The sequence below is a fragment of the Miniopterus natalensis genome, chromosome 11, assembly GCF_054644295.1.
Source record: "Miniopterus natalensis isolate mMinNat1 chromosome 11, mMinNat1.hap1, whole genome shotgun sequence".
Classification (NCBI taxonomy): Eukaryota; Metazoa; Chordata; class Mammalia; order Chiroptera; family Miniopteridae; genus Miniopterus; species Miniopterus natalensis.
Window position 1 is genome coordinate 37657008 of NC_142091.1, and position 25373 is coordinate 37682380.

General features: G+C 43.9%; 2 protein-coding genes across 2 annotated transcripts in view; both read right to left on the reverse strand.

Annotated features, from left to right (window-relative positions):
• UVRAG (UV radiation resistance associated) overlaps positions 1-13095 on the reverse strand; it is a 242541-nt gene extending 229446 nt beyond the window's left edge. The window contains exon 1 of the mRNA XM_087821652.1: positions 12859-13095. Within this exon, the coding sequence (XP_087677778.1) occupies positions 12859-12975 (117 nt within the window). The 5' untranslated portion in view covers positions 12976-13095. The remainder of the gene's footprint in view (positions 1-12858) is intronic.
• A 7241-nt stretch (positions 13096-20336) lies between these two features.
• DGAT2 (diacylglycerol O-acyltransferase 2) overlaps positions 20337-25373 on the reverse strand; it is a 31041-nt gene continuing 26004 nt past the window's right edge. The window contains exons 6-8 of the mRNA XM_016196374.2: positions 25004-25178; positions 23518-23720; positions 20337-21529 (exon numbers count right to left, since the gene is read on the reverse strand). Of these exons, the coding sequence (XP_016051860.1) occupies positions 21375-21529; positions 23518-23720; positions 25004-25178 (533 nt within the window). The 3' untranslated portion in view covers positions 20337-21374. The remainder of the gene's footprint in view (positions 21530-23517; positions 23721-25003; positions 25179-25373) is intronic.

A 25373-nucleotide genomic window follows, 5' to 3' on the forward strand; every position in this document is an offset into this window, starting at 1 on the left:
GAAGTATTAACAGAAATAGAGATGTCAATAAAGGGATGTGGTTATCAGGGTACAATGATAAATTGGTTTAGGCATTTGTAATCTGAAGTGAAGAGACAGATTTAGAATTCATTTATCTAAATAGAGGTGATAAAATCACAAAAGTATAACAGATCCCTGAAGGACAAACATTCGATAAATAGAATTATAGAAGTGGACAACTGCAAAAGATCCTGAAGGTCATCTAAGCCTTTGCTACTCAGTATCACCTCAGAGTTTGTTGGAAATGCAGAATCTCAGGTCCCACCACAGATGTACTCAATCAGAATCTATATTTTAATAATATCCTTAGGTAAGTTGTATGTACATTTTAAGTTTAATAAACACTAATCTAAGCCATTTTACTCATTTTTCAGATACTAAAATTGAGGCCCTAAGTAAAGGGACTTACCCATGTTCACACTATCAATATATAGCAAAATCAAGATTTGGATGCAAGCTTAATCTCCTGGGCTGAGTATGTACACCTCCTATTTGCTTCCCAGATAAACTGTTTCAAAACCTTTGAGACATCTTTGCCTGGCAGATGTCCACATCCCCACCTCCATTTCTAATCAACCACCCAGCTCCTCAATTCTTTCTTCACAGTATCTCTGGCATATGTTTCTTCTTTTCCACATCCGTTATTCATTGCCCTAAAGCTACTGCAAACCAGCTTCCTTCTCTTATGGATCCATCAACTTCTGCAAACAACAGCTCAAAGCATTAAGTGTTAACATACTGATTTCAAGCAAAATCTACATCTGAAACCTACCAAGACTAGCAAACTTAGTAAATCTAACCCAGAATCTTCATGTCTTCACTTTCATTATTTCTTTCCCATTACCTCCTTCTCTTTGCCTTAGAACTAACCCAGGTTGCCTTTAACTCATAAGGTCCTCCCTCTATAATCAAGCTTTACTAAAGAGATCCAAAGGCCCTAAACTATTTTCCAGTATAATCTTTTGTCCCAACCTGACCCAATAAGCTCTCACCATTCACAAACCTTCTCCTGCTTCATAATTCTCTCCTCTACACTGTACCCTAACAAACCAAAGTAATTCAACAATTCTTGAGTACCCATGGTGTGCCCAGAACTACACAATAAAACAGAGTCTAAATGCCTTTGAATATCTTTCCTACATAAATTCAATAAAAATAAAAAGGCCTGGCCTCTGCCCCATTTCCACTTCTGCACCAAGAAGTTTTTACTTTTTTAAGAGCAAATAATATTGGGAGACTTCTATAGATGCTCAGCCACAAGAGGAATAGATGAGCAGACAGAATGAGCCACATGCGGCATGAACATTAACCCCTGTGCAATAGTGTGTACACTACAGCACAAGGTAAACAGTTCTAGGGACTCCCTTATGTACAAATTGAGTGAACCTGAAAAAACAAAGGGCACTACAGTTCAAAATCAGATATGTATTCCAATTACCCAAACACTGAGTTCTAGCTCTGCTGTTTTACTTGGAAATGTATTTAACCTAAGCTCCAGGTACCTCACCTGTAAAATGGCACTAATAACAGTTTCTACCTCACAGAGTTGTAAAGAAGAGTAAACGAAGTAACCACAGAGTGCGTAGACAGGTGCTGGCACACAGCTCAGTGATGGTACTATTATCATCAATCCGCTTAACGTTGCCTCAGCCTTTGTGGTCAGTGTACCTGTAGCTTCAAAATCTATCCACCTAACTTGAGCTATAAAGGTTTTTGAAGTAAGAGGCAAAGATGAAATTGGGAAATTGTACTTTACATCCAACAAGCAAACAGAGTAAGATGATAGGAAGAGCTCTGAATTTAGAACCAGAATAGCTGGGTATGAACTCAACCTCCTCCACATTCTTTTCTGAGCCTTGATTTTTCTCACCTGTTACATAGGGGAGACGGCTGTAACTACTGTGGCTAAAATACTATGAGAATGGTTTTAAAGGGATTGGCTACTAAAAACAAGGCAGCGTGGCAAAAAGCAAAAAGGTAAGAGTGGGAAATTTGTTCATGAATAATTTTTAAAGGATATTTCTGTAATGGTGTGTGACATTGAACCATGAGTCTTGTCTGGAGGGAAACCTGGCAGCAAATGGTAATCGAAAAATTGGAGTAAAACGAATGCCTACAATTAAGTTGACAAACACCTAATCCTTCTTCATGACTCAGCTTCAGAATCTCCACTTTGGAGACATCCCTCCTGACCTTCCTGCCCCATCCATTACGCCAAATGAAGACAATCTTCAGGTAATATTAAAATAGCCCAGTTTGTATAGTATCAAAAATGTAGCTAATGTGCAATCAAGAAATTCTGCAATTTTAGTGTCCTAATAATCAGCCAGATGGCTTTTGATAGAAATATTATGAATATCCAAGTAAAGCAGTCACTCCAGAGAACCTGGACATCTGTTCTGTGTTTTTATGTATATTTTAAATATCTTCCACATAGAATAAACCCCATTAAGTCAATTCATGAAAACAAGCCTGAAATACCTACTATATACACAATTCTATAATTGGACCAATTCTCCCCTGTAATGAGTATAGTCCTGTAAAATATCTTACACCTGTAATGAGCAACCCCACAGCCCACCTTGGTTTGCAACTTATTTTCAGGATGAAAAATTAAAACATCTTCTTCATATTGCTGCTTCTCACATATACCTAAACATTAACATTTTAGTGGATGAAAGCAGGGTAACAGTAAAATGCTAGGTATGACTCCATCTTGTTCAGGCCTGCTTTGTTCCTATGGCTCAGGCTACTAGCTTCTGCTTAGTCTTGTATACAGACATGCTAATCATTAGAGAAATTCTGCTTATGGCTTGAGAAGACAAGGAAAGTATGTATTTCGTATCAAAGATTTGCAGGAACCTTGTAACCAGACTCAAAGCAACTAGCATAATCTTCCTCCATCCCCTGCTGGCCCCAGATATGTGCAGTGGTCAATAACCTCTTGCCCTCTCATTTCCCCTTCCCTTGACATAAAAGAAGCCTGAACTCTGTACATTCCAAAGACAGATTTGAGGACCAGGACTACCATCTTTTCTGTTGGCAACTTCTCAATCAACCAACCGTTCCTTACTCCAAACTCTGAAGTTTGAGTTTTAGCCTTTCAAGGCACTGGGCACATGAACTTTGGACCTGTAACAGCAGTACCAATTTTCTCAATGACATTATTCATCAAGGTAGGCGAAATTTAAAAAAGAAAAGTTATTTCATAATCCTTGCCTTTTAAAAAGTTTAGTTTTCAGTTTTACTGTATTATACCAAAAAAAGACTGCAATATGACAGGAAATAATTCATATCCTCTGAAAGACATAAATAGAATGGAAGAAACAAGACATATAGTTTCTAATCCTGTGCCTAATATACTTCAAAGATGGTACTTTATAAATATCTGTTGAGTAAACGCTGACTCCATCAGTTTCTTCTACTTCTGGACTTAGAATTAGCTTTAACGTAGGCTAAAATAAACACATGTATTACTTATCGGTCAAAAAAAGGAAAGTCATGTTAACACTAAGTTTTTCCTGGAAATAATAGATGATGAAAGTCTGATTTCTACTTTTACTTATTTGTATCTTTTCTTTTTTCTTACTCAGTAGTCTACTGACAAAAGCCAAAGGTAGCTGCCAGTTTCAGCTTCCTGATTTTCCTTATTATTTTTTTTTAAAGTCTGACTGCATTTTTTAGGACATTCTAAAAACCACGTTGGGGAAAAATTGCCAGTTATTGCAAGGGCCCTACAAACAGACAGAGACTCCTAAGGGTTGGGATCTAATGCTTAGCTTTAGCATTATCTGTCTCAGCCTCTTAACCAATAAATGCACTTAACTAGAGTTTTCAATGCCTAGACAATGAGGTCAATGGCAATATCACACAGAATCAAATTCCTGACATCAAAAAACTCACAATCACCAAGTAGTGTTAAAGAGGTAAAGAATTAGGACTTCTTAAGCGGGATATTGAAAAAAGGATAGGCATGGTAGTACCCAGGGACAAAACAGGAAGACTGATCACTTAAACTACAGAGGGACATTCCAAGTTTCACTCTAATTTACACCATAAGAGGGGGATGGGATGGAGTCTGAGTGTCCCACTTACAAAGAAAAGTTTAAAATACAGCGTTCCTTGGGACCTGGAGAATATTATGCTAAGCGAAATAAGCCAGGCAGAGAAAGACAAACATCACATGATCTCACTTATATGTGAAATCTGAAGAACTTAATAAACTGGTGAACAGAAATGATTCAATGACATGGAAGCACAGATCTGACTGACGAATCTTAGAGGGATGGAGGGGGGCAGGTGGGTGGAGGGGGAGAGATCAACCAAAGAACTTACATGCATACATGCACAACCCAAGGACACAGACAATGGTGTGAAGAGGGACTGGGGAGGGGAGTGGGACAGGGTGGAACGGGTCAATAGGGAGAAAAAAGGGCATCTGTAATATTTTGAACAAAAATGAAAAATAAAATAAAAAAATAAAAGTAAAATACAGCCTTCCTCCCATTTTAATTCTAGCTTAAAATCCCCAACACTGTAGGTATAACATGTTAAAGCAGAGATAAGTTTGAGAAACAAGTTCTCAAAATACCCAGCTAAGCACAGTGGAACCGCACATGAGAGACCCAAGGGTCTGGTCAGGTCTCTGCTGCTAGCAGGAACAGCATGACACTCAATTCAGATTTGTTAAACGAATACTCTTTATTAACCCCTTGAGGGTCAGAATAAACAGATGGACCAAGGCTATGGCCAGGAAAATAGATTCACCTGAGGGCTTCAGATTTTGCATCTATAAAATTCAATGATTCAAAATTCATGTTTCCATCTTAAAGGAAGATAGAAAGCACAGTTATATAATTCTGAATCAAGAAGGTATACTATAGCCCTGACCAGTACGGCTCAGTGGTTGGAGCTTCAGCCCGTGCACTGAAAGGTCTCGGGTTCAGTACCCCATCAAGGGCATGTACCTGGGTTGCAGGTTCAATCCCTGGCACTCACACACTGACGTTTCTTTCTCTCTCTTTTTCTTTCTTTCTCTCCCCACCCCCTCGTCCTCCCTCTCTTCCACTCACTCTAAAAATCAATGGGAAAAAATATCCTCTGGTGAGGATTAACAAAAAAAAGAAGGTATGCTATAAATCATGTTTTTTACAAATTCCAATGTCAAGTTTCCTATTCTCCATGTGCTCTTCTACCTGGATAATCTAAGAATGCAGCTGCTAAAATACAAGGCATTAAAAAATTTGAACTCTGCCTAAGACATAACTGATGTCATTAAATCTAAAATAAAGTATTAAAGCTAAAATGGCTTCTCTTAACATAATGCCTTTAATTTTCCTAAAACAGCCCTAGTTAATAGCTGCACATATTTGAGTACATTAAAAATGACAAATATTTCTTTCCACTACCTCCCCACTAATTTTTTTCATTTTACCACACATTTCAGGCCCAACTTATTCGTTTCAGTTCTGCTCTTGCTCTATTTCCAGTCAGTTTCACTTCTGAATTTTCTACCACCAAGTTAAAACTGTGACCCAGCTTTTCCTTTCAAAGGAAAACCAAACATTTTCACAGGAAAAACAAAAAAAATCCTAACTTCTTAATGGCTTTTTGTCACATAAAAAATAATGACTTTAGGATGCTCATGTTTTCTTTGAGTTTCTGAAGCTTCCTCATATAATTCTGTTTATAAGATCCAAAGAAGCTCAAAAACTGACATCATTTTATTTTATAGATATACAACTATATATTATTTTTTATTTGAGTCACAAGAAGGGACTCAATAAATACTTGTGGAAGGAATAAATGTGCACAACATGGTACTACGCTGCATGGGGATATGTTCCCAGTAAGATACAGCTTCCTCTCTACCTTCAGTGCCTTACCAACAAAATACATCTTTTGAAAACATTAAATAAAAAGAAAAAAAGATGATTACATTAGATTGACCAAAGTAAGATATCTGATCCACATAAACATATAAGGGGAAAATATATATCATGTACGGTTAAATCAAGCTTTATAAAGCTTTTGTGCTTCTATCCTTTTTTTCCTGTATGTTTCAATTCCATTTCCCTCCTCTCTGTAAGCTGTCAAGTTCTTCAAAGGAAAGACCCATACAAATAAAATCAAAAAATAAAAATATACTGAATTCATACTATGTAATCAGCACAGTGCTGTGAGAAATAGAATATAAAGCATGATGCTCCCAAACCCTGATGTAACTTAAAACTTGTTGTTCACCAGACCCCTGCATAGAGTGGGTGCCTATAGCAACTGGGAATCAAAGACCTGGACTGTATCCCTGTGTTGACACTGTGTGACTCTGAGAAAGTTACCTAAACCTTAGGTTCCTCATCTGTAAAAGGAAGTGGCTACTGATTACATCGATGTTTCTCTCCCTTCCTCTCTCTAAAAATCAATTTTTAAAAAATTTTTTAAAAAAAGAAAAGGACTCCTGTTAGCTAACTGGGTTCAAATTTCAAGAATAAAAAAGAAATACAGAGCCTAGCCTTTTCTACACAGGAGTCTCTCACTTCAGGGAGAAGCCTGCACTGAACTGTCTGCCTGCACTGTTTCTGCCATCTGAGCCAGCCCTTAAAAAGGAGTTCCTGGGATCTATTTAAACCACTAAGGTTGAGGTTTTCTCCACTGAATCTGAGTTCCACAGCTATATCCCCAACAGCTTCTTCACCAACCAATCAGGACAGTTCCTTTTGGACCAATCAAACTGCAAGGATTTGGAGTCCTCACTTGCATGAGAACAGACCAATTAGGGACCAGGGGTGGAGACTTCTGTCTATATACGTCAGCTCCCCGCTGGTTCTAGCAGCACACTTTCCCTGTCCACCAAAGGCTGCTGTTTCCCAGGCTAGTCTACAGCTGAAACACTGAGGATGTCTCCCCGGAGCGGAGCAGAGAGGAAAGCACATCGCTGTCTAGGCAGAGAGGAGCCTAGACCCAGGGCTACCTGGTCCCAGCGCCACTTTGCCCTAAGGCTGCCTCACAGCTGTGCTGTTTTCACAGCCATGCTGTATCGAGATTGAACTGTTTTGCACTAAATAAAGTTTCCTTCTTCACTGTGCCCCAAATTGAGGATTCCTGTTGACTTTGAATTGGCACCAACAACCTTCAGTTGACACTTCCAAAGAGGACAGTATGGAGGGGTGATCAGGAGAAAGTAACCTTACAGCAGAGAACCCTGACAAACACTACCTCAGCCAGGGATGATGAATGTTAATATCAACAATGATAAGTCATGTTAATAGTATGTACACTTGATAGGCAGGATATGCTAAAAATGGCACTTTATCTCTCTGACCTTCCTCCCAAAAGCCCATAACCCCAGTCTGATTGGGGGGGGGGGCACGGGACGGGAATCAAACTAATTCCAATAAAAGGGTTATCCTGCAAAATACTTGACTAGTACTCAGAACTGTCAAAGTCATCAAAAACAAAGTCTGAGGAACTGTCACAACCAAGAGGAAGCTAAGGAGATAAAATAATTATATATAATGTAGTATTCAGGATGAAATCCTGGCGCAAAAAAGGTTATTAGGTAAATACTAAAGATCCATTAACAGATGAACAGTTAAACAAAACGTGGCATATACATATAATAAAATATTACTATAAAAGGAATGAAATTCTGATACGTGCTACAACATGGATGAATGGTGAAAACATGCTGACTGAAATAAGCCAGACACAAAAGGAGAAATATTGTATGATTCTACTCATGTGAAGTATCTAGAATCAGCAAAGTAGAAACAGAAAACAGAATTTACCAGGGACAGAAGGGGGAAAATGGGGAGTTATTGTTTAATGGGTACAGTTTCTATTTGGGATTGTGAAAAACTCTAGAAGTGGATAGTGATGGATGCTCAACAGTGAGAATGTACTTAATGCCACTGAATTGCATGCTTAAAATAATTAAAATGGCAAATTTTATGTTACATATATTTTATCACAATTTTTTTAAACTAAGGAAATCTGAATAAACTATGAACCTTAGTTAATAATAATGTATCAATGTTGGTTCATTAATTGTAAAAAATGTACCATACTAATGAAAGATGTTAAAAATCAAGGAAATTGGATATAGGATATATGGGATCTTTCTGCACTTTTCTAGAAATCTAAAACTGTTCTAAAAAATAAAGTCTATTTAAAAATTCCACAATATATAAAAATATAAAGTCATTACACTATACACTTGAAACTAATATGTCAATTATATATTTAAAAAAAAAAAAAAAAAACAGCACATGGAGAAGAGGAAGCAATTTCCCAAAGAAAGGGTGGGATAGTAAGTTACAGTTATCAGAGTAAGTGCAGGAGAGACGAAGGACAAACAAAATAATAACAATAAAGGATTTACTTCCAAAATAAAAATTCAAGGAAAATAAAGGTTCATAGCACTAATATGCCTCACCTCCTTCCAAAAAAAATGCTCTTCTTCAATCAATGAAAAACAAGTAAACAATCAGAAAAATGAATGCCAAAGATATAAACAAAGAATTCATAAAAGAAATGCTACATAAATATGTGTAAAGACATGAAATTCATAGGGTTGTATAAGGATAAATGAGATCATGTACTTAATGTAGTGTTTGGATTACAAAAACAAAGCTATTAAAATATAACTAATAATTAATGTTTATTTAAATACCAAAAATACAGAGGTGGGCAAAAGTAGGTTTACAATTGTTCATATACAAAAGAATACACACATAAAATCAGGTTGGAAAACATTGAGAAAACTGAAGATACCCAAAGTTGACAAAAAGTGGAGATGCATATCCTGGCATAATTTGGTAGCAGTGTAATAGGCATGTCCTTTTTGGGAAACACTTTGCTAATATTGTCTAAAGCTAAAAATATTATATATAAAATATATATCAATAATATATATACCTCCTTTGACTGAGTTATTTCACTGCTCAAAATTTATCCTACAGAAATGACATATGAATACTCTCATTGCAACAATGTAATAGAAAAAACTGGAAAGAGTCCAGAAGTCTACCAATTGGGGTGTTAGTTAAACATAACAAAACATTATTATGCAAAATGTGGTAGATATATATCTAATGACATGAACAACTAAGGAAAATAACATGAAACTGCAAAAATTTTTAATTTTTTAAAATGAAAGGGATTAAACTGGGTTTGGACTATTTGAGAGTTTTTGTTTATACTTCAAGGGAACCAAACCTGCAGGCAAAATTGTGTGTTTATGTATGTCTGTAACTGCATTTTCTAAGGAAAGAGTCTATAGCTTTTACCAAATCTTAAAGAAATATGTGACTCCCAAAAAGGATCACTAACAATCACTAAAAAACCCCCACTTTGAGTATCTGAGAAACATAGTTAAGTTACACTCACGTGAGGAAGTCTTTGGGAAAGAAAGAAATGCTCTCAATTAAACTTTTAAGGAAATATTAAATATATCACAAATCATGTATTTTTATTTCAAGACTCCTAAGTCTAGTGGTGTGAAGGAAGTTATTCTTCAAACCTCGACCAAACATTACAGAGCAAAAGCAGTCTTCAAAATGTGTGACTAATTCATACTGAAATTACAGTTAAAGTAAGATCATACAGAAGCAAAAGGAGGCAAAGACTAAGTAGTAGTTTCATTTGACACAGTCAAGTATCTATCATAGACTGTAGCTAGTACTCATACATGTAAAGGTTCATGAGTTATGCATTCTTAACTAAAGTGTGTGTGTTTTTAAAGACAAGTAGATTAAAATAAGAAAGAAATAAGTTAGGCCTTATGCACAGTTTTGTGAACTTTCTTTAAACAAAAACAAAATAAGTCTTTTTCTGGAGGCAGATGTGGGGTGGTCCAATACTTCTGGAACTAATCTATTATAAATTAGTATTTTAAACATTACAGCCATTAGAATCAATGGGATTTAATGAAGACTGGAATAAATGAATAGTAATAGTAGGGATACTCTCTTCCCTAAAATGAAAGTATGCTTGGGAACAGTGGTTCTCAACCAGGAGTAATTTAGCCCCTTAAAGAACATTTGACAACATCTGGATACATTTTTTATTGCTAGTACTGGGCAGATGCTGCTGGTATATTGTGGGTAAAGGCCATGAATAGAGCTAAAAATCTTACAGCCCCATCCATCTACCCACCCAAAGTGTCAACAGTGCCAAAGTTGAAAAACTCTTGCCTTAGAAGTAGGCTGGGGAACCACTGAATCTGTGCTCTGAGATAATCACCTTTAGTAGAAATCCTAAATCAATAGGGTTTGCTTATTTGTTTAGAAATATTGACATTTAATAAAACAGCATGGGATCTATTTAAATGACACAATTTCCCAAAGGTGTTATTTAAAAGAATATTAATTGGATTTCCAATTTATATAAACCTTTGAAATTTTGCAAAAGCCGTTAGCAAAAAAAAAAAAAAGACAATGAATGAATGCTAACAGGAAGTTTTATACGCACACATATCCTATGACTCTCACAAACAATGCTGAGCAAAAGAAGCCAGTCACAATCATATTGCATGATTTCATTATATACAGTTCGAGAGCAGGCAAAACTCATCTCTTATGTTAGAAATCAGAATAGTGATTCCTTCAGAGAAAAAGGAGAGGAAGAAATGGGAGAGAACATAAGGGGACTTCTGGGATGCTATTAATTTTGTATTTCTTAATCTAGGTAGCACTTTGTGACCATCAAGTTGTATACTACAATTCATCGAGCTATATGCTAGTCATCAGTGCAGTTTACTGTATACAGATATCATTTTAACAAAAATGTTTATTTTTTTAATGCTATATATTTATGCCCCCAAAACTTGGGCATTTGGACCCAGAAAGCTAAATTAATATTAACTGCAAAAGTGAAAGTGTTGTTATACTATAGGCTGCCTTCCAAGAATTCAAGGATGACACCCCCAGAAAGCTGTAAATACCATACTCAGCACTCATATAGCATTCACTGTGCATGTAAGTCACTATATATCCCTCATCACAAATCCAAAAATTTGACACACATTTGCAAATGTTGTCGAAGTTATTCCATGGACAGTATGTTTGGGTTATTTCCTCAAATGTTTTTAAACTGTGAACTGTTACCAGAGAACAAGCTCTATGAAACAAATGATGCTTTCTCTTTCCTAATCCCACATTTTCCCAAAGCTCTCCCAAACTAAACCCCTCTAGATCCTCAGCTCCTTAGGATTTCTCCAGGCTGCTTCTAACAGTGCCCACCACTGCCTCTCCCAGTATCCACTCTCACAACCCACCTCCCCACACACACACACAAAAATTAGTCTCCCCTCCCCTCAAGACTTTTACTCTTTCCCAGGACCTCATAAATACAATCCAAACCTCACTCCTCTCAAGCTCCTAATATTCTCCACAAATTATCTTCCCAACACACACACACATACACCCCACCTTGCTTCTACAAACAATTCAGTTCATTGGCCACCACTTTAACTATTAGCTCAACTCCCCTCTGCCCTTTAGCAGCCCCCACACACACACACACACACACTTTCCTGATTTCAAATCCATTCCATTTCCCATCCACCCTCTGCCCCCAACCTCTGCTTCCCTCCTTAAGAATCTTTCCCAGTAACTGTGACAGAAATCAAAAGTTGGAGAAAGGGTATGAAGGAACATGCTCTGTCCTGTGTGAAAGTAGTTAGCTGCTCAAATCTCAAGTCTCAAGCACACAGCCACGTGCATGGGCTACAGAGTCAGATGATGGATTCTGAAACCCAGCCCCACCACTTACTAACTGCAAGGTTTTGAATGAGTGATTTTGCATCAAGCTTCAGTTTCCCAAACTACAAAGTGGGGCTAATAAAACAGCTATCTCATAGAGTTGTGAGAATTAAGAGAACTACCAGCCGTTTAGCACAGAGCACAAATCCAACGAGGTAAACTCTCAATAACTGACAGTTTTTCTGAGGTCCTCTTTTTGGAAGGAGACTTTCTTTAAAGTCTCTTTAATGCTAATATTCCTGCAAAGTCTCCTCTTGGAGGACAGAAGCAGGGCGAGGGAGAGAAGGGAAGAAGTACTCCACAGATATGTGGGTGATACAAAAAATTTTGTCAGATCCCCAAACTCAGTGCTCTCTTTATCACCCCCCTAAAATGTGGGTCCAAGAAGCCATTAGGCTCTTGCCAACGGATGGGGACATGGTTATACTTATACATCAAGTCCTTCCACAGATACTCATTTGAAGGCATGAGATAGGAAAGAGCCCCTTAAATTGCTAAAATGCCTTCCTTGGAGGGGGTGGGAGGTGTCTAAGGTCAGGAAGAAAACCCCAAAATTCCAAAGGATTTCTCTTGAGAAGCTGAGGGGAGCAGGTCATAATCAGGAGAGATTAAAAGTAAATGCCAGACACCTTCAAGGCTCCTCGCTTCTGCCGTAGGAAAGAGGAGCAACTGGAGTCTCCGCAAGTGGGTTGAGAAAAGAAAAGCACTGTCCCCGTCTCTCGTGGGAGACCAGGGTTTCCCCGGGTCCGTTCCGAGGCGGGATAAGGGAGAGGGTCTCCGCAAGGGGATGCGCGGCTGCCCACCGGCGGGGACGGGCGGACTCGGGCCCCCAGGGAGTCTCGCTGGCTCTCTTCCTGTCTCTACACAGCCCAACGCCAGTAACGGGATCTCCCCTCGGACTGCGGGATCTCCCAGAGGTTCGGCCATCACTGGAGCTCCCCCCTGACAAAACCTGCGGACCGCCCCCGTCAGTCCTCCGAGTTCTCCCGGCCACTTCTCGGGGTCTCCCGCTGGCACCGGGACAGCGCGCCGCCCACGGGACCCCGTTCGGAGCGCCGCGAGCCCGCGGGGTTACCTGCTGAGACGGCAGCTCCACATGCAGGGCCCGCGCGGCAGAACCGGCAGGCAGCGCGGCGGCCGCGCCGGGGGGCGGCGGGGGCACCGGGCCCCCAATCGACGCTGAGACGCTCATCTTGACACTGGGGCCGCCAAGCGGCGGGGCCGGCGCTCCTCCGGCATCCGCAACCACCGCTCAGCCACGACCCGCAGAGCGCCTACAGCCCAAACACCCGCCGCCGGAGCGGCAGCACTGCTCTACCCCACCTCCGGCCGTCGCCGTCGCCGCCGCCGCTGGCTAAGGAAGAGCCATATTACCGCAGTGCAACCCCCACCGCCCCGCCGAGACCTGGCCTGCTCATTGGTTCAGCTCCCACAGGGGCGGGACGCAACCCAGGCAGGAGACGCGCTATTGGGCAGAAGTCTGTCCGTCGCCTCCGGAATGGAATGGGGCGGAGGGACCCAAGGATGGCCTAAATTGCGTCTGTCAAACTGGGGTGAGACCTGGGGCGTTCGCTTCTTTTTTCCCTAAGTCTAATTGGTTTTTTCACTACCACAGGGCGGGGCCTCATGATGGAGCCGCAAAGGCCATTGCTCTAGGTCCCTGTCATTTGTCAGTAAAAGGAAAGAGAGGCGGGGCCTGATTAGGTAGAGAGTGCGCCCGGCTCCGGTGTCACGTGCAGGAGGCAAGAGAGTCACCTGATTAGTGAGACTCAGTCTTTGGAGCCACTTCCGCCCAAACCTAGTTGCCATGGTAACCGGCCTCCCGAAGAGGGCTGGGACGCGGCGCTGGCTGGGTTGCGTTGGCTGCTCTGCAGTTATTTGCAGGCTCCCTAAACACTCTTTTCCTGAGGTGCTGCCGACAACGTGCGGGGATTGAAAAGAAAGACCTTCTGGTTTGGCAGAAAAGCTCCACGCAGGATGCAGTAAGACCAGAAACCTGTCGGGCAGTCCCACCAGCTCTTTAATGACCATCTCGAACCCACAGGTCCATGCCCTCCTTGCACGCCACTAACTAGCGTGCTGAGCTACAAGGTGTGCCAGACTCTCAGGAGTCTGTTTATCTCCACCAAGGGGTTGCTTATGCTGTCCCTAGAAAGGCTTTGCTACTTTTCTCCTAATGCTTACCCATCAAATCTCATTTGGAGCTGGAATCCCTTCTTCCAAAAGGCTTCTCTGATTCCTTCTGGGACCCTGATTAGGAATCGCCTCCACCGTATTCCTGATAATTCTATTGCATTGTTTTTTAATGTGTGTAATAGACACACACACGTACTGAATTCCTCCAGAAAAAGGATCTTGTCAGATTCCTAGTGTCTGACAGATAATCTAGATGTTTTTTGTTTTTGAAGTGAAGGCCACCTCTTCCATGAAGACTTCCTTGATCACAATAATAGCATCTATAGGAATTGCGTCTATAATAAATAACATTGAGTCATTCTACAGAATATTGATCTGCCTTTACACTTCTCCATGCCCCACGCCCCCCCCCCCGTGAATTTCTCCACCACCTGGACTTATGTAGCTCAAAGAACAGAGTGTTTTAGAGTCAAAAACAACAGGAATCAAGCACTTCTGGAATCTTGGCTCTGCTACCTTCTAACTATGTGCTCCTAGGTAAGCCAGCTCCCCTCTCAGCTTTAGTTTTCCCATCTATAAATAGTAATAGGATGGCTGTAGGGATTAAGTAAGACGACATATGTAAAGTGGCTAGTTCAAGACCTTGCATATAATTGCACTAAAATTATTGTAATGAAAGGTAAGCATACTATCTTTCCAGGGTGTTCAGAAGTATAAAGATACTTTGGATCTGGCCCCAGAGTTGGCTAACATGAATGGCACACTGTCTCCTATTCTGAAACAGGGTGGTTCCTCATGGCTAGAGCCTAGGGTGTGTGGTCAGGTGTTTGTTGAGAAGGGAATAGCTGGGAAATCCCAAATCCCATCAGGTTCAACTCATGTAGTGCCATAATCTGGTAAAATTTCACGGAAAACACTTTTCTGCTTTCAAGCTGTATTAGTTTCCTGAGGCTTTTGTATCAAACTATCACAAACTGGATAGCCTAAAACAACAGAAATTTATTCTTTCACACCTCTAGAAGCCAGAAGCCCAAAACAAAGGTGTCGTTAGGCAGGGCTGCATTCTCTCAGAAGGCTCTAAGGGAGAATCCTTCCTTGGTTGGCTCCATGTAGTCCTTGGCCTGTGGCTGCATAACTCTAATCTCTCTCTACCTTCATCTTCACATGCTTTCTCTCCTACTTCCTGTGTCTTTTTTTCTTTCTTTCTTATAAGGACACTTGTCTTTGAATTTCAGGTCCACCCAGATAATGCTGATCTCATTCTGAGATCCTTAATTGCAAAGACCCTTTTATCCAAGTAAGGTGATGTTCACAATTTCCAGGGGCTAGAGTATGGCCTCATTTGGCAGAGTGAGAGCCCCGGGGGCATCATTCAACCCACTACCCAAGTTAAGAAAATGGGCCTGTAGAGATAGAACTCAGAATCACTTATTCTTCTTTTGAGGGTCAATTCTGAATATTAGCTAACTTCATTACTTCATTCATTCAACAAATACTCATTGAAGGCTTCCCTGTGTCAAGCCCTTTGCTAGGTGCTGGGAAATCAGACTCAGACACATTCCCAGAAGAGCTGTCCTCCTTATAAAGGAGTCCCATGGTAAACAATGAGTGATAATCCAGTTGCTGGGTACTGGGTCTAAGGGAAGTCCAGGGACAGTGGGAGCCAAAGAAAACAGATTTCACAGTAGAGGGGACACTTAAACTGGATGTTGAAAGACCAATAAGAATTTACCAGGCAGGTAGGCAGAAAAGGATATCCCAGCAGAGAGAACAGGATCCATTTTTCCACAGCCTTTACCAAGGTTGAATTCTGCAACAGTCTGATTATTGGGAACTGGAAACAGAGGCCTCAAGTAAACAACAGAGGCCTCAAGTAAACAACCCTTTTCCACTCACATGCCACAAACACTAGGAGAGCTGGAATTCTCACCGCTAGGGACATGGCAGGGAACTGAAGTAGCCAGCTGTTGGCAAAACATCCAAGGCAATGCCTATAAAGTGTTTAGCACAGTGCCTTGGGTCTAGTGTTCGATAAAGGCTACCTATCATCTCTATATGTCCTATTTCATTCTGAAAATTCTGGTATTATTTTAGATACTATTCCATGATAAGGCTGTATTTGTTTCAACTTAAAAATATTTTAGTCACTTAGAATCAATTTATACAGTGCTATATATCCCCTACAGAAAAATTTACCCAAGTTTAAGGATCACGGATTCTAAGGTAGCCAAATGCAATATACATGCAATAATAGAAGGATCACAGTCGAGGGGTAACAAAGTGACCCCCTCCACCAGGGCTGGTGGGCATTGTCAGAGCAGGCTTCACAAATGTCTTAAAGGATGACTAGGAGTTTGATAGATGAACAGTGGGGGCTAGGTCTGTTTAGTTCAGGGATGGCTGGTGTTTTAACAGCTAACTATTACCATGTTGGGTATGGAAATCAAATATTTGGTTGGCAGGGCCAAAAAAGCCAAACCTACCCCAATCCATTTTGTCTCCTCTTCTTCCCCCCTCTTTACTCCAGATCTCATGGGCATGATACATTGGGTAAATAAGAGCAAGATTAATAATAATAATAATAATAGCAAGATAAGGCTGATTGGTCTTTTTATGTCTCAAACTTAATTAAATTAAAATATATCTCTTTCTTCCATTCACTCATTTAGTCAAACATCCATCAGACCTTTACCAGGTGCCCAGCCCAGGCACTATGTTTACAGAAATAATACAGATAGAACCTCTGCCTTTAAGGAGTTGGCAGATAATTTCAATACAAAGTCGTAAGTGCAGTCATTGAGATGATATACAAAGTATAATGGAAGCACAGAAAAGGCAGTTGCTAACTGCAGTGTCTTGTGCAGGAAGGTTTTCTAGAGGAGAAAGACTGTTGTAGGCAGAAGGAACAGCATGAGCAAAGGCACTGGGGCAGAGGCCATGGCATTTGCATACTTTAACATGGTTGAAACAAAGGTTGCGTGGGGGAGCAACAAGCAAAGAGGCTGGAAGAGGAAACCGGCGCCTGGCAAGAGGAACCTTGCTACCAAGCTAAAGAACTTGAGCTTAATCTTAGGCAACAGGGAGTCATTTAGAAAGATCCTCAGGCAGCCCCGGAGAGCAGCTTTGAAGGGGCAGGACCAGAAAAGCAAGACTCTTGCAGAAAGCCAAGTGAAAATTGTAAAACAAAGAGGCCAGCCCCAAAGAGCCTGCACGCACCCAACAAACCTGAAAGGCAGGTCCCTGGACAGCATTTCCTCTTCTCCTTTCTCAACTCTTGAAGGTCACTTTTTCAAAAAAGCAGCCCTAGCTCTGAACTAATTGCTACCTCCTCTGGGCTCCTACAGCGACTACCTGACCTCTCGTTAGTACATGTATCCATGTACCTAATTATATGCTAAGTGGTGTATGTTTGTCTTGCCCACCCTACCTTGAACTCCTGCTTTTGATTTTTTTCTGATTCCCTAGCATCCTGACCCAGAGACAGGCTTCGTTAGCTTCAATGAGAAATAACCGACTGAATGAATGAATACAATCAGTGAATGAATGGATGAATGCTTGAGGAAGTGAATGTCTGGGCTAGAGAGAACTTAATTATACTAAGCATTTTACATATATTACTGTGGTCAATCCCCACAGGATCCTTTGAAGTAGGTATCCTTGCCCCAGTTTTTCAGCAGCCTAAAAAGAGGCTCTGAACATGGAAATGAGCTGCCCAGAGTCACATGGTTCTTAGTGGCAGATTGACTTGTGAACCCAGGTTTCTTTTCTCCTGGACCCTGCCCTCCAGACTATACTTCTTGCATTAACTAATTAGGATACACTATTTAGAAACCTGAATTTTACCAAAAGAATGACCATCTGACTCCCATCAACAGCAAAGTGTAGGTACAAAGATCCAAAGGGTAAAACTCTCTACCCAGTTCCCCTTCTTTCTCTTCCTAAATAATTTAGTCCAAAAGCCCTTAGGGTAGAGCTGAGAACTAGGTCAAGGTTGGCATGGGGTGGGGGAGGGGGTGGCCCAGAGCAGGGAGTCGGAACTAGAGCGAGGTGAGGCGGCTGTCCACACAAGGCCAGATGTGAGTGCAGGCGGAGATCGTGGCACAAGGCTGAGAACCCACTGGGGTGGGTAAGTAGTACGACCACGTGGGAGGCAGCCTGGAGCAAGGCGTCAGAGTCCAAGCAGGATGAGAAGAGGACTGGTGCCATAATTTGTGAGACCAAGTGCAGAATGAAAATGCAAGTTGCTTGTTCAAAAAAGAATTCCAAGACGGCAACAACATTAAATGAAGCATGGATTCTTCTAAGCACTGGGCCCAGTGCAACTGCATAGGTCAAATCCCGTGAAGCCAGCCCTGGTGAGGAGAGTATCAATACCGCAGCTGGGGATGGAGGACAGTGGCAACATTGGGAGATAGACTACTAATAATGGGGGTTGGTCAAATAAAAATAAGGTTTACTAAAACAAATGCCAAGTTCCTGTCTATCTCTCAGCTCTTGTGAGTCTGTCATTTTACTATCTCTCCTACTCCAGGGTACAAGCTGGATACTGTCAAAATGTGAAAAGAAAACAGGAAGCTGTACAGAATTTGCCTCAGAGCCACCTTCAGTGCCACCTAGTGGCCGTATATGGGAACCACAAGCAGAATCATGGAACTCACCTTCAGGCTGAGACTACAGCCCCACTCCCAAGGTCCAAAGGCAGAGGATCTTCTGAAAAAGAAAGTTCCAATTTCCTCTCCCAAGGTAACAACTCCCAACCCAAGGCAATGTTCACAGCATATAACTAGGTCTCTCTACACAACTTAGAGGGGAGCTGGCCTCTGCTCTGCACAGGCTGCTGATAGACCTACGTTGCGCTAGGTGAGGTGACCCCTAGGACATTTGGGGCCTGGTTATTGTTGCTTCCTTAGGCAGAGATGATGGAGCGTCCTAGTGCACAGGTGTTCAATCTTCACAGAATTAATGCTGAGAATGGCCTACGTTTGTGGGGGTGGCCTAGGGTTAGGATCAGGATTTAGCTTGGAGCCAGAAGCTGAGGGACATAGCTAGCCTCAAGCTGGGGCTGGAGTGAGAGGCTCAGACTCACCACAAACAGACCTTTCCTCCATCCTAATGGAAGTGTCTGTCCTCGACCTGAGCTGTGGCCTGGGGCCCACATGGTGCTACAGAATTCAGCCTCCATGGGCCCCTCCAAGGCGCCTCATTTTTCTGCCCTGCTCTCCTACCCACCTGGAGACTCTGGAGAAGCCAACTTCCCACCCGTCCAAGTGAAGCCCCACACTCTCTACTGCCACATCTCAGTTGTTCAAATCAGCAACGCTAGCTCTTCTGTCAGCACTTACTTCTCTGCCCTTCAACTCCTTTCTAGAAATTTCTAGTCCCCCTTTCTGTCCCACTTCAGGTATCAGGGTTCCAGTTCAATGAGGCACCTCAGGTTGGGTTAGGGGCACCTCTGTCACAGGTCTGACCACCCTGCATATCCTCAGCTGTTTCCAATGTTTGTTTCTGCTCCCGACGAGCCCACTCATAGCTTCTGAATCAGAGGAGCAGTCCCTGAGGTGGATGAATGGCGAGGACAGGCATTTAGGCAGTGGGACAGTGGAATGAGGTCCTTTAGTCTCAGCTGAGAAGAGTTCCCAGGTGCTTAGCACTCATTGATCTGAATGGAATCAGAACAGAGAGTGACAGAGGGCCAGAGGTCTTCCCTTTGCGGTATAATTTAAGGCAAGGGCAAGGAACACAGTTTGAGCGATCTGTAAGGATCTATTCGGGACCTTACAGATGGACAGCAGCCCTTGAGCACATGTGGTAGGCAGCCGTGAGAGGGCTGCAAGGATCCCTGCCTCCTGGTATTCACTTGTCTGTAATCCTCGAGTGACCTGGGCCTCGTGATTTGCATCTAATGATGAGAATGTGGCAAAAGTGGCAAGTGATCACTCCCGAGATTAGGTTATAAAGGACCGTGATTTCTGTCTGTACTCTTCACTGGCTCATCTCGTTTCCTCTCTGGAGCCAGCTGCCATGCTGTGAAATACTCCATGGAAAGGCCCTTATGGCAAGGAACTGAGAGTGGCCTCTGGTCAGGAGCCAGTGAGGAAGTGAAGCCTGCCACCAACCACGCCAATGACCTTCTAAATGGATCCTCCTCGAGTCGCGCCTTGAGATGCTACAGTCTGGCTGACACCTTGGCTGGCCTTGTGAGAGACCCTGATGCAAAGACCCTCAGACACTGTGGATAGTGCTGTCTGAAGCCACTGAGTGTTGGAGTAATTTGTTACGCAGCAATAGATAATTAACACACCATACCAGGCTATGTGGGCCAACGAGCAAGGGGGCAGGAGCTTGGCAGGCAGCCCGACTGGAGCTACAGTCTCCCCAAGTGTCAGGGCAAGATGAAGATGTAGCCCCAGCAAGAACTCAGAAGATGCTTGTTTTTATTTATTTGTTTAGGAATATACAAAAGTCTGACATGGTACAATGATCTCATCAAGAGAAAACAGAACACACAGAGGAAGGGCTGGGTTTCCTCCCTGATGCCATCCTCCCAAAAAGGCACACATATGTGAGGCGTAGGTTTGGGGACCTCCTATCCTAGAACCAGTCTGATACTCAGAAGGCCAGGCTCCTCTGTGAACAGGAAGAGGGGCCCCTTCCTCACACCCACACTTAGGGGTGCGGGTTAAGCAAACCGAGGCCACTGGAAAGTATGGGATTCCGGCCAAGGCCAGGTGGGTGCTGGGTCCACGTCATTGACCCCGAGGAAAACCAGTCACTCCAACCAGAATGTGGCAGCTGGATAATCCAGGAGAGTGTGAATGGGACAGCCCTGTTCCCCAGCATGGGACCACCACCCCCATGGCCTCTCCGGAGGCCAATCCAGGCTCAGGAGGGACAGCCTGGGGGTGAGGGAAGTGGCAGAGAGGAGAATCAAGCTGGAACCATCCAGGTGCTCATCACTGCACTCTTCAGAATAGGGGCGGCTGTGCCCTTCGGGGCTTCCCCTTGGCAGGAGGGACTAGTCCTGCAGCCAAGTCCAGGGAGCTGGAATAGAGGCGTTTGTCAGAAGCGGCTTGTGCTCCTCATCCTCCAGGGAAAAGAGCAGATCATCTAACCGGCCTGGGTCGCTAACGGCTCCTTCCCCAGTTAACCAGGACCAAGTTGTCTCTGTAGTTTCAGGAAGGGAAGGAGAGGGGTTGGTTGGAAACTATAAAGGCCCAGATATTTAGCCACCACCTAGAACAGGACAAACTGGAAGGGAAAAAGCCTGAAGTATTTGCTCTTTCCTTCCTAAAAAAGACCTACCATTGTAATGGTTTAACAAAATTATTATAATTTCTTTTAAATAACCCACAGACACCCATGACACTTCCAAATTTACAGAACAAAAAGCACTCGAGAACTTGGTAAAAAATGACTTGCAGCGGGTTGCTCCCGGCGGCGGGCCTGAGGGCTGGCTCAGTTCACCTCCAGGACCTCAGTCTCTGGGAGGCCGAACTTGGTCTTGTGCTTGTCGAAGAGCTTCACCAGGGCCTCCATGTACATGGTGTGGTACAGGTCGATGTCCTGCTGGGTCGGGTGCTCCAGCTTGGGAATGGTGATGGGCTCACCCACTGCAGGGACGGGGCAGAGGCCTCTGGTTAGTCAATGCCATTCGGCCCACCCTCCCTGGGTGTTTCCCATGATGTTGCCGGCAGTGACCCTGTGCTACATGCCAGCCATGTGCCAGAAACTGTGCTGAATGTGTTCTGTCTCAGGTTGTCCTTTTTACAGATGAGAAGACTGAGGCCCAGTGGTCAATGCCACAGAGCCACTAAGCAGTGAGTGGAATGAAGACTGGCTGCACCCACCGCGCTCAGCTGGAGGCTCCTATGAGAGCTGTGGAATCAGGGAATGGCTTTGCTTTTGCCCTGCCCTGGGCAAGTCACTTCACTTCTCTGAGCCTCTGTTTCCTCACCTTCCTCAGGGGCCTTTGCTGAGGACTCTGTGAACCCATGACATGGTTTGAGAAGTGTGGTAAGAGCAGGAGACAGAGGAGGAGACCAACATTCATACTTCTGTGCATTGTTTTATTTCCTAATCCTGTTTCATCTCCATACCCAACTCATCATCGGGTCCTGTCAAAGACATTTCTGAAATTTCTCCCAGGTTTCATTCTATCCCCACTGCCATTCCCTTGATCCAAGCCACTGGCTACCACAAAAGCCTCTGGACTGGTCCTGTGACTTCCAATTTTGCCTTTCTAATCCACTTTCTATCCAGCAGCCCCAAGGATCACTTTAAAATGCAATCTGAACCTTCCCTCCCCAAACCCTCATATAGCTTTCTGCTATTAAAGTGAAGAGCAAATTCCTTTACCATGCCCACAGGACCCTGTCCCTGCCCAGCCCCTGAGCATGAAAATGTCTCTGTAGCCTCCAGAAGAGCAGAGCTGGTATGGGATTTGCATATTACGAGAGTCAAGGGTGAGTCTGGGTCATGTGACCTAAAATGCAGGAAGTCAGTCTCTGTCTAAAGTACAACACCTGCTCTGATCATTCAAAGTATCTATGTGAGCTTTGGCCCCTAAGTCCATAGCTTGTGGCCCACATGCTCCTGTGTGATCTCCAGCTTGTGAACCATTAACACACCCCTACAAGAGAGAATTCTTGGGAATCCTCTAAATCAGGGGTGGAGAACCTTTTTTCTGCCAAGTACCATTTGGATATTAATAACATTATTCAAGGGCCACACAAAATTATCAACTTAAAAATTAGCCTGCTATATTTGGTCACTTAAAACCTTGCTGACTAGCTATTTCAAGCCAGAACCTGCCTGTGTGGCTGGCTACTTTGGTCAGCAAGTTGTTTAAAGTTACTTAAATTAATGTAAGTGCACACATGAGTTATCTCATGACCAGTCAGCAATTAACTCACCCCTAATGTGATGGCTGGAACTGCTTCTCTTTGGTAAGGCCTTGGCAGGGCCAGACCAAATGATTTCATAGGCCATATATGGCCCGCAGACTGGACGATCCTTACCCTTGCTCTGAATGGTCCCAAATTAACCCAAAATAACGTAGCTGAGGGCCAAATGCAGCCAGTTTTTTCCTACACTTTTCACAGGACTATCCTCCAGGCATGTTGACGTTTTTCTTTTCATTCCTCAAAAATCTACAGTCTTGCTGCGGAAACTTCACTTAGGCTATTGTTTCTGACAAAAACTCTCTCTCCACACCTCTTTTGCTAGATAATGCCTATTCAGCTAACAGTGTAAGAGTCACCTCCTCCCTGGGGTCTACTATGACCCCCAGAGTATCCTGCACATCCTACTCACACCCTCTATTGATCTTTGTTGTAAACAGGGTCTCCCCTGATAGACTGCTGTGCTCTGCACACACAGAATTGTTGGGTCTTGTTTTGTTACCTAGCACAGCTTGGCTCACAGTAATAAAACTACCCCATCAGGCCACCTCCACCTCCCCCAGTAATTCTCATATGGCAGCACCCAACATGTTCTCATGATTTAGAGCATGGACATCAGAGCCAGGTGACCTGGATTTGAATCCTAACTCCACCACTAACTAGCTGTGGCACCCCAAATTCAAGGTAGGGAGGCTCACCGACAGTGGTGATGGGCTTGGAATAGGGCACCAGCCCCCAGGAGTCAGAGGAGAAGAGGCCTCGGCCATGGAAGATGCACGGGGCGAAGCCAATGTACTTCTGGAACTTCTTCTGCACCCATCGGCCCCAGGAGCCCTCCTCAAAGATCACCTGCTTGTAGACCTCATTCTCTCCAAAGGAGTAGGTGGGAACCAGGTCGGCTCTGTAAGGAAGAAGCCAGGATCTGTCATACCCCAATCACTGGCTTCAGTTCCTCCTGGCAGCCCTAAGGACCCTGGACACCAGCCAAGCTCCCTTCCCCCAGGACTGTACCAGAATCACCCGGGGGATCCCCAATCATGTGCGCCCTCACTGCCTCGTTGAGATGGGCCCTTTGCCCCCCACCCTCCATTAGTGACTGGGGAGCATATTGAGGCTTTGGGACCACTAGGCAAAAGGAAGGTTCAGGGCCCTGCTCTAGGAAGCCTCTCTCTCATCCTCAGGGCCTGCCTCTGCTGAAAAGTTCTCCCTGTCCCACACCCAACCTAGGCCTCTCTCAGTTCTGCATCACAGCCCTCAGCACACTGTGCTGTCCTTGTGTGTCCCTCCCTACTTCCCCCTCCCCAGAGCACAGGGACTGGGTCTGATTGGCTGTGTTCCCAGTGCCTGGCACAGGGCTGGGCCTGAGGAGCAGCCCCTCTGGAGCCTGAGGTAAGGTCCTGAGGGGACAGAGTGGAGGGCTGGGTGGGACCTAAATGGTTAGTGCCATCCCTGACTTGTGTGACTGCAGGCTGCATCCTCTCCCACTCCAGGTATATCACTGCTGGAGGTCTGTCACCCCAAAGCCTTCCTCCTGGGGTTGCCCAGAGACCAGATATGGGAAGAAAACAGTGGACCTAGAGTCCAGAGAGCTTGGCTCTGCATTTTATGGTGTGACCCCTACTGGGTCACTTAGCCTCACTCAGTTTTCTCACATGGAAAATGGGGATGTCATCACCTGCAGGACTGCTGTGGAATCCAAGGGAACTTAGAAGTGAATGTGTTTTGTCCAGTGACATGTGCTGAACAGGTGGCTACACAGAATGTGCCGCTGGCTTTCTAGAAAAGGTCACAGACATCCAAGCTGCCCAGCTCCTCTCCATGTGTCCTTAGCTTCACCCTACCAGGAAGCTTTCCCCACTGTCTCCCCTGCCATGCCATCCTCATTACTGGCCTGCTCTGCTAGCAGCATGACACATTTTTGACCCAGGGCATTGTCCTACACATGAGCCTGGCCTCTCAGCCCATCTGCAAAGGCTCAAGGGATACAGGCTGCCCCACCTTTGCCTCACTCAGACAAACAACCTGAACCTCTGGGCTCCACCCTCCCCTCCCTCCCACAGGATAGTGAACTCTCTTCTGTGCCTTCCTGGCATATGGGCCCTGCCTCCAGGAGCCAAGGAGCTGCTGCCCTGGGCCAAACAAAGCTTTGGAGGAGTGCGCGTGCGTGTGCATGGAGACACTTACCCGTGTCGCAGGGCCAGTTTCACAAAGCCCTTGCGGTTGCGCAGGGTGACGGCATTCTTGCCAGGCATGGAGCTCAGGGACTCAGCGGCACCCCCAACTACGATGATGATGGCATTGCCACTCCCATTCTTTGATAGCAAGTAGTCTATGGTGTCTCGGTTCACGGGGCAGATACCTGGGAGGAAGGAGGGGACACACAGTCAGGGCTGCCCATGGATGCAGTGCCTACCCCCCAACCCTCACAGTCATGTATAAACAGAAAGAGCCCTGCACTTGGGCCCCAGACCTAACCCAGCCACACAGAAGTTTCATGGCCCTATGTAAGCTATTCTTTTTCTGAGCCTTGGCTTACTTATCTGTAAAATGGGGA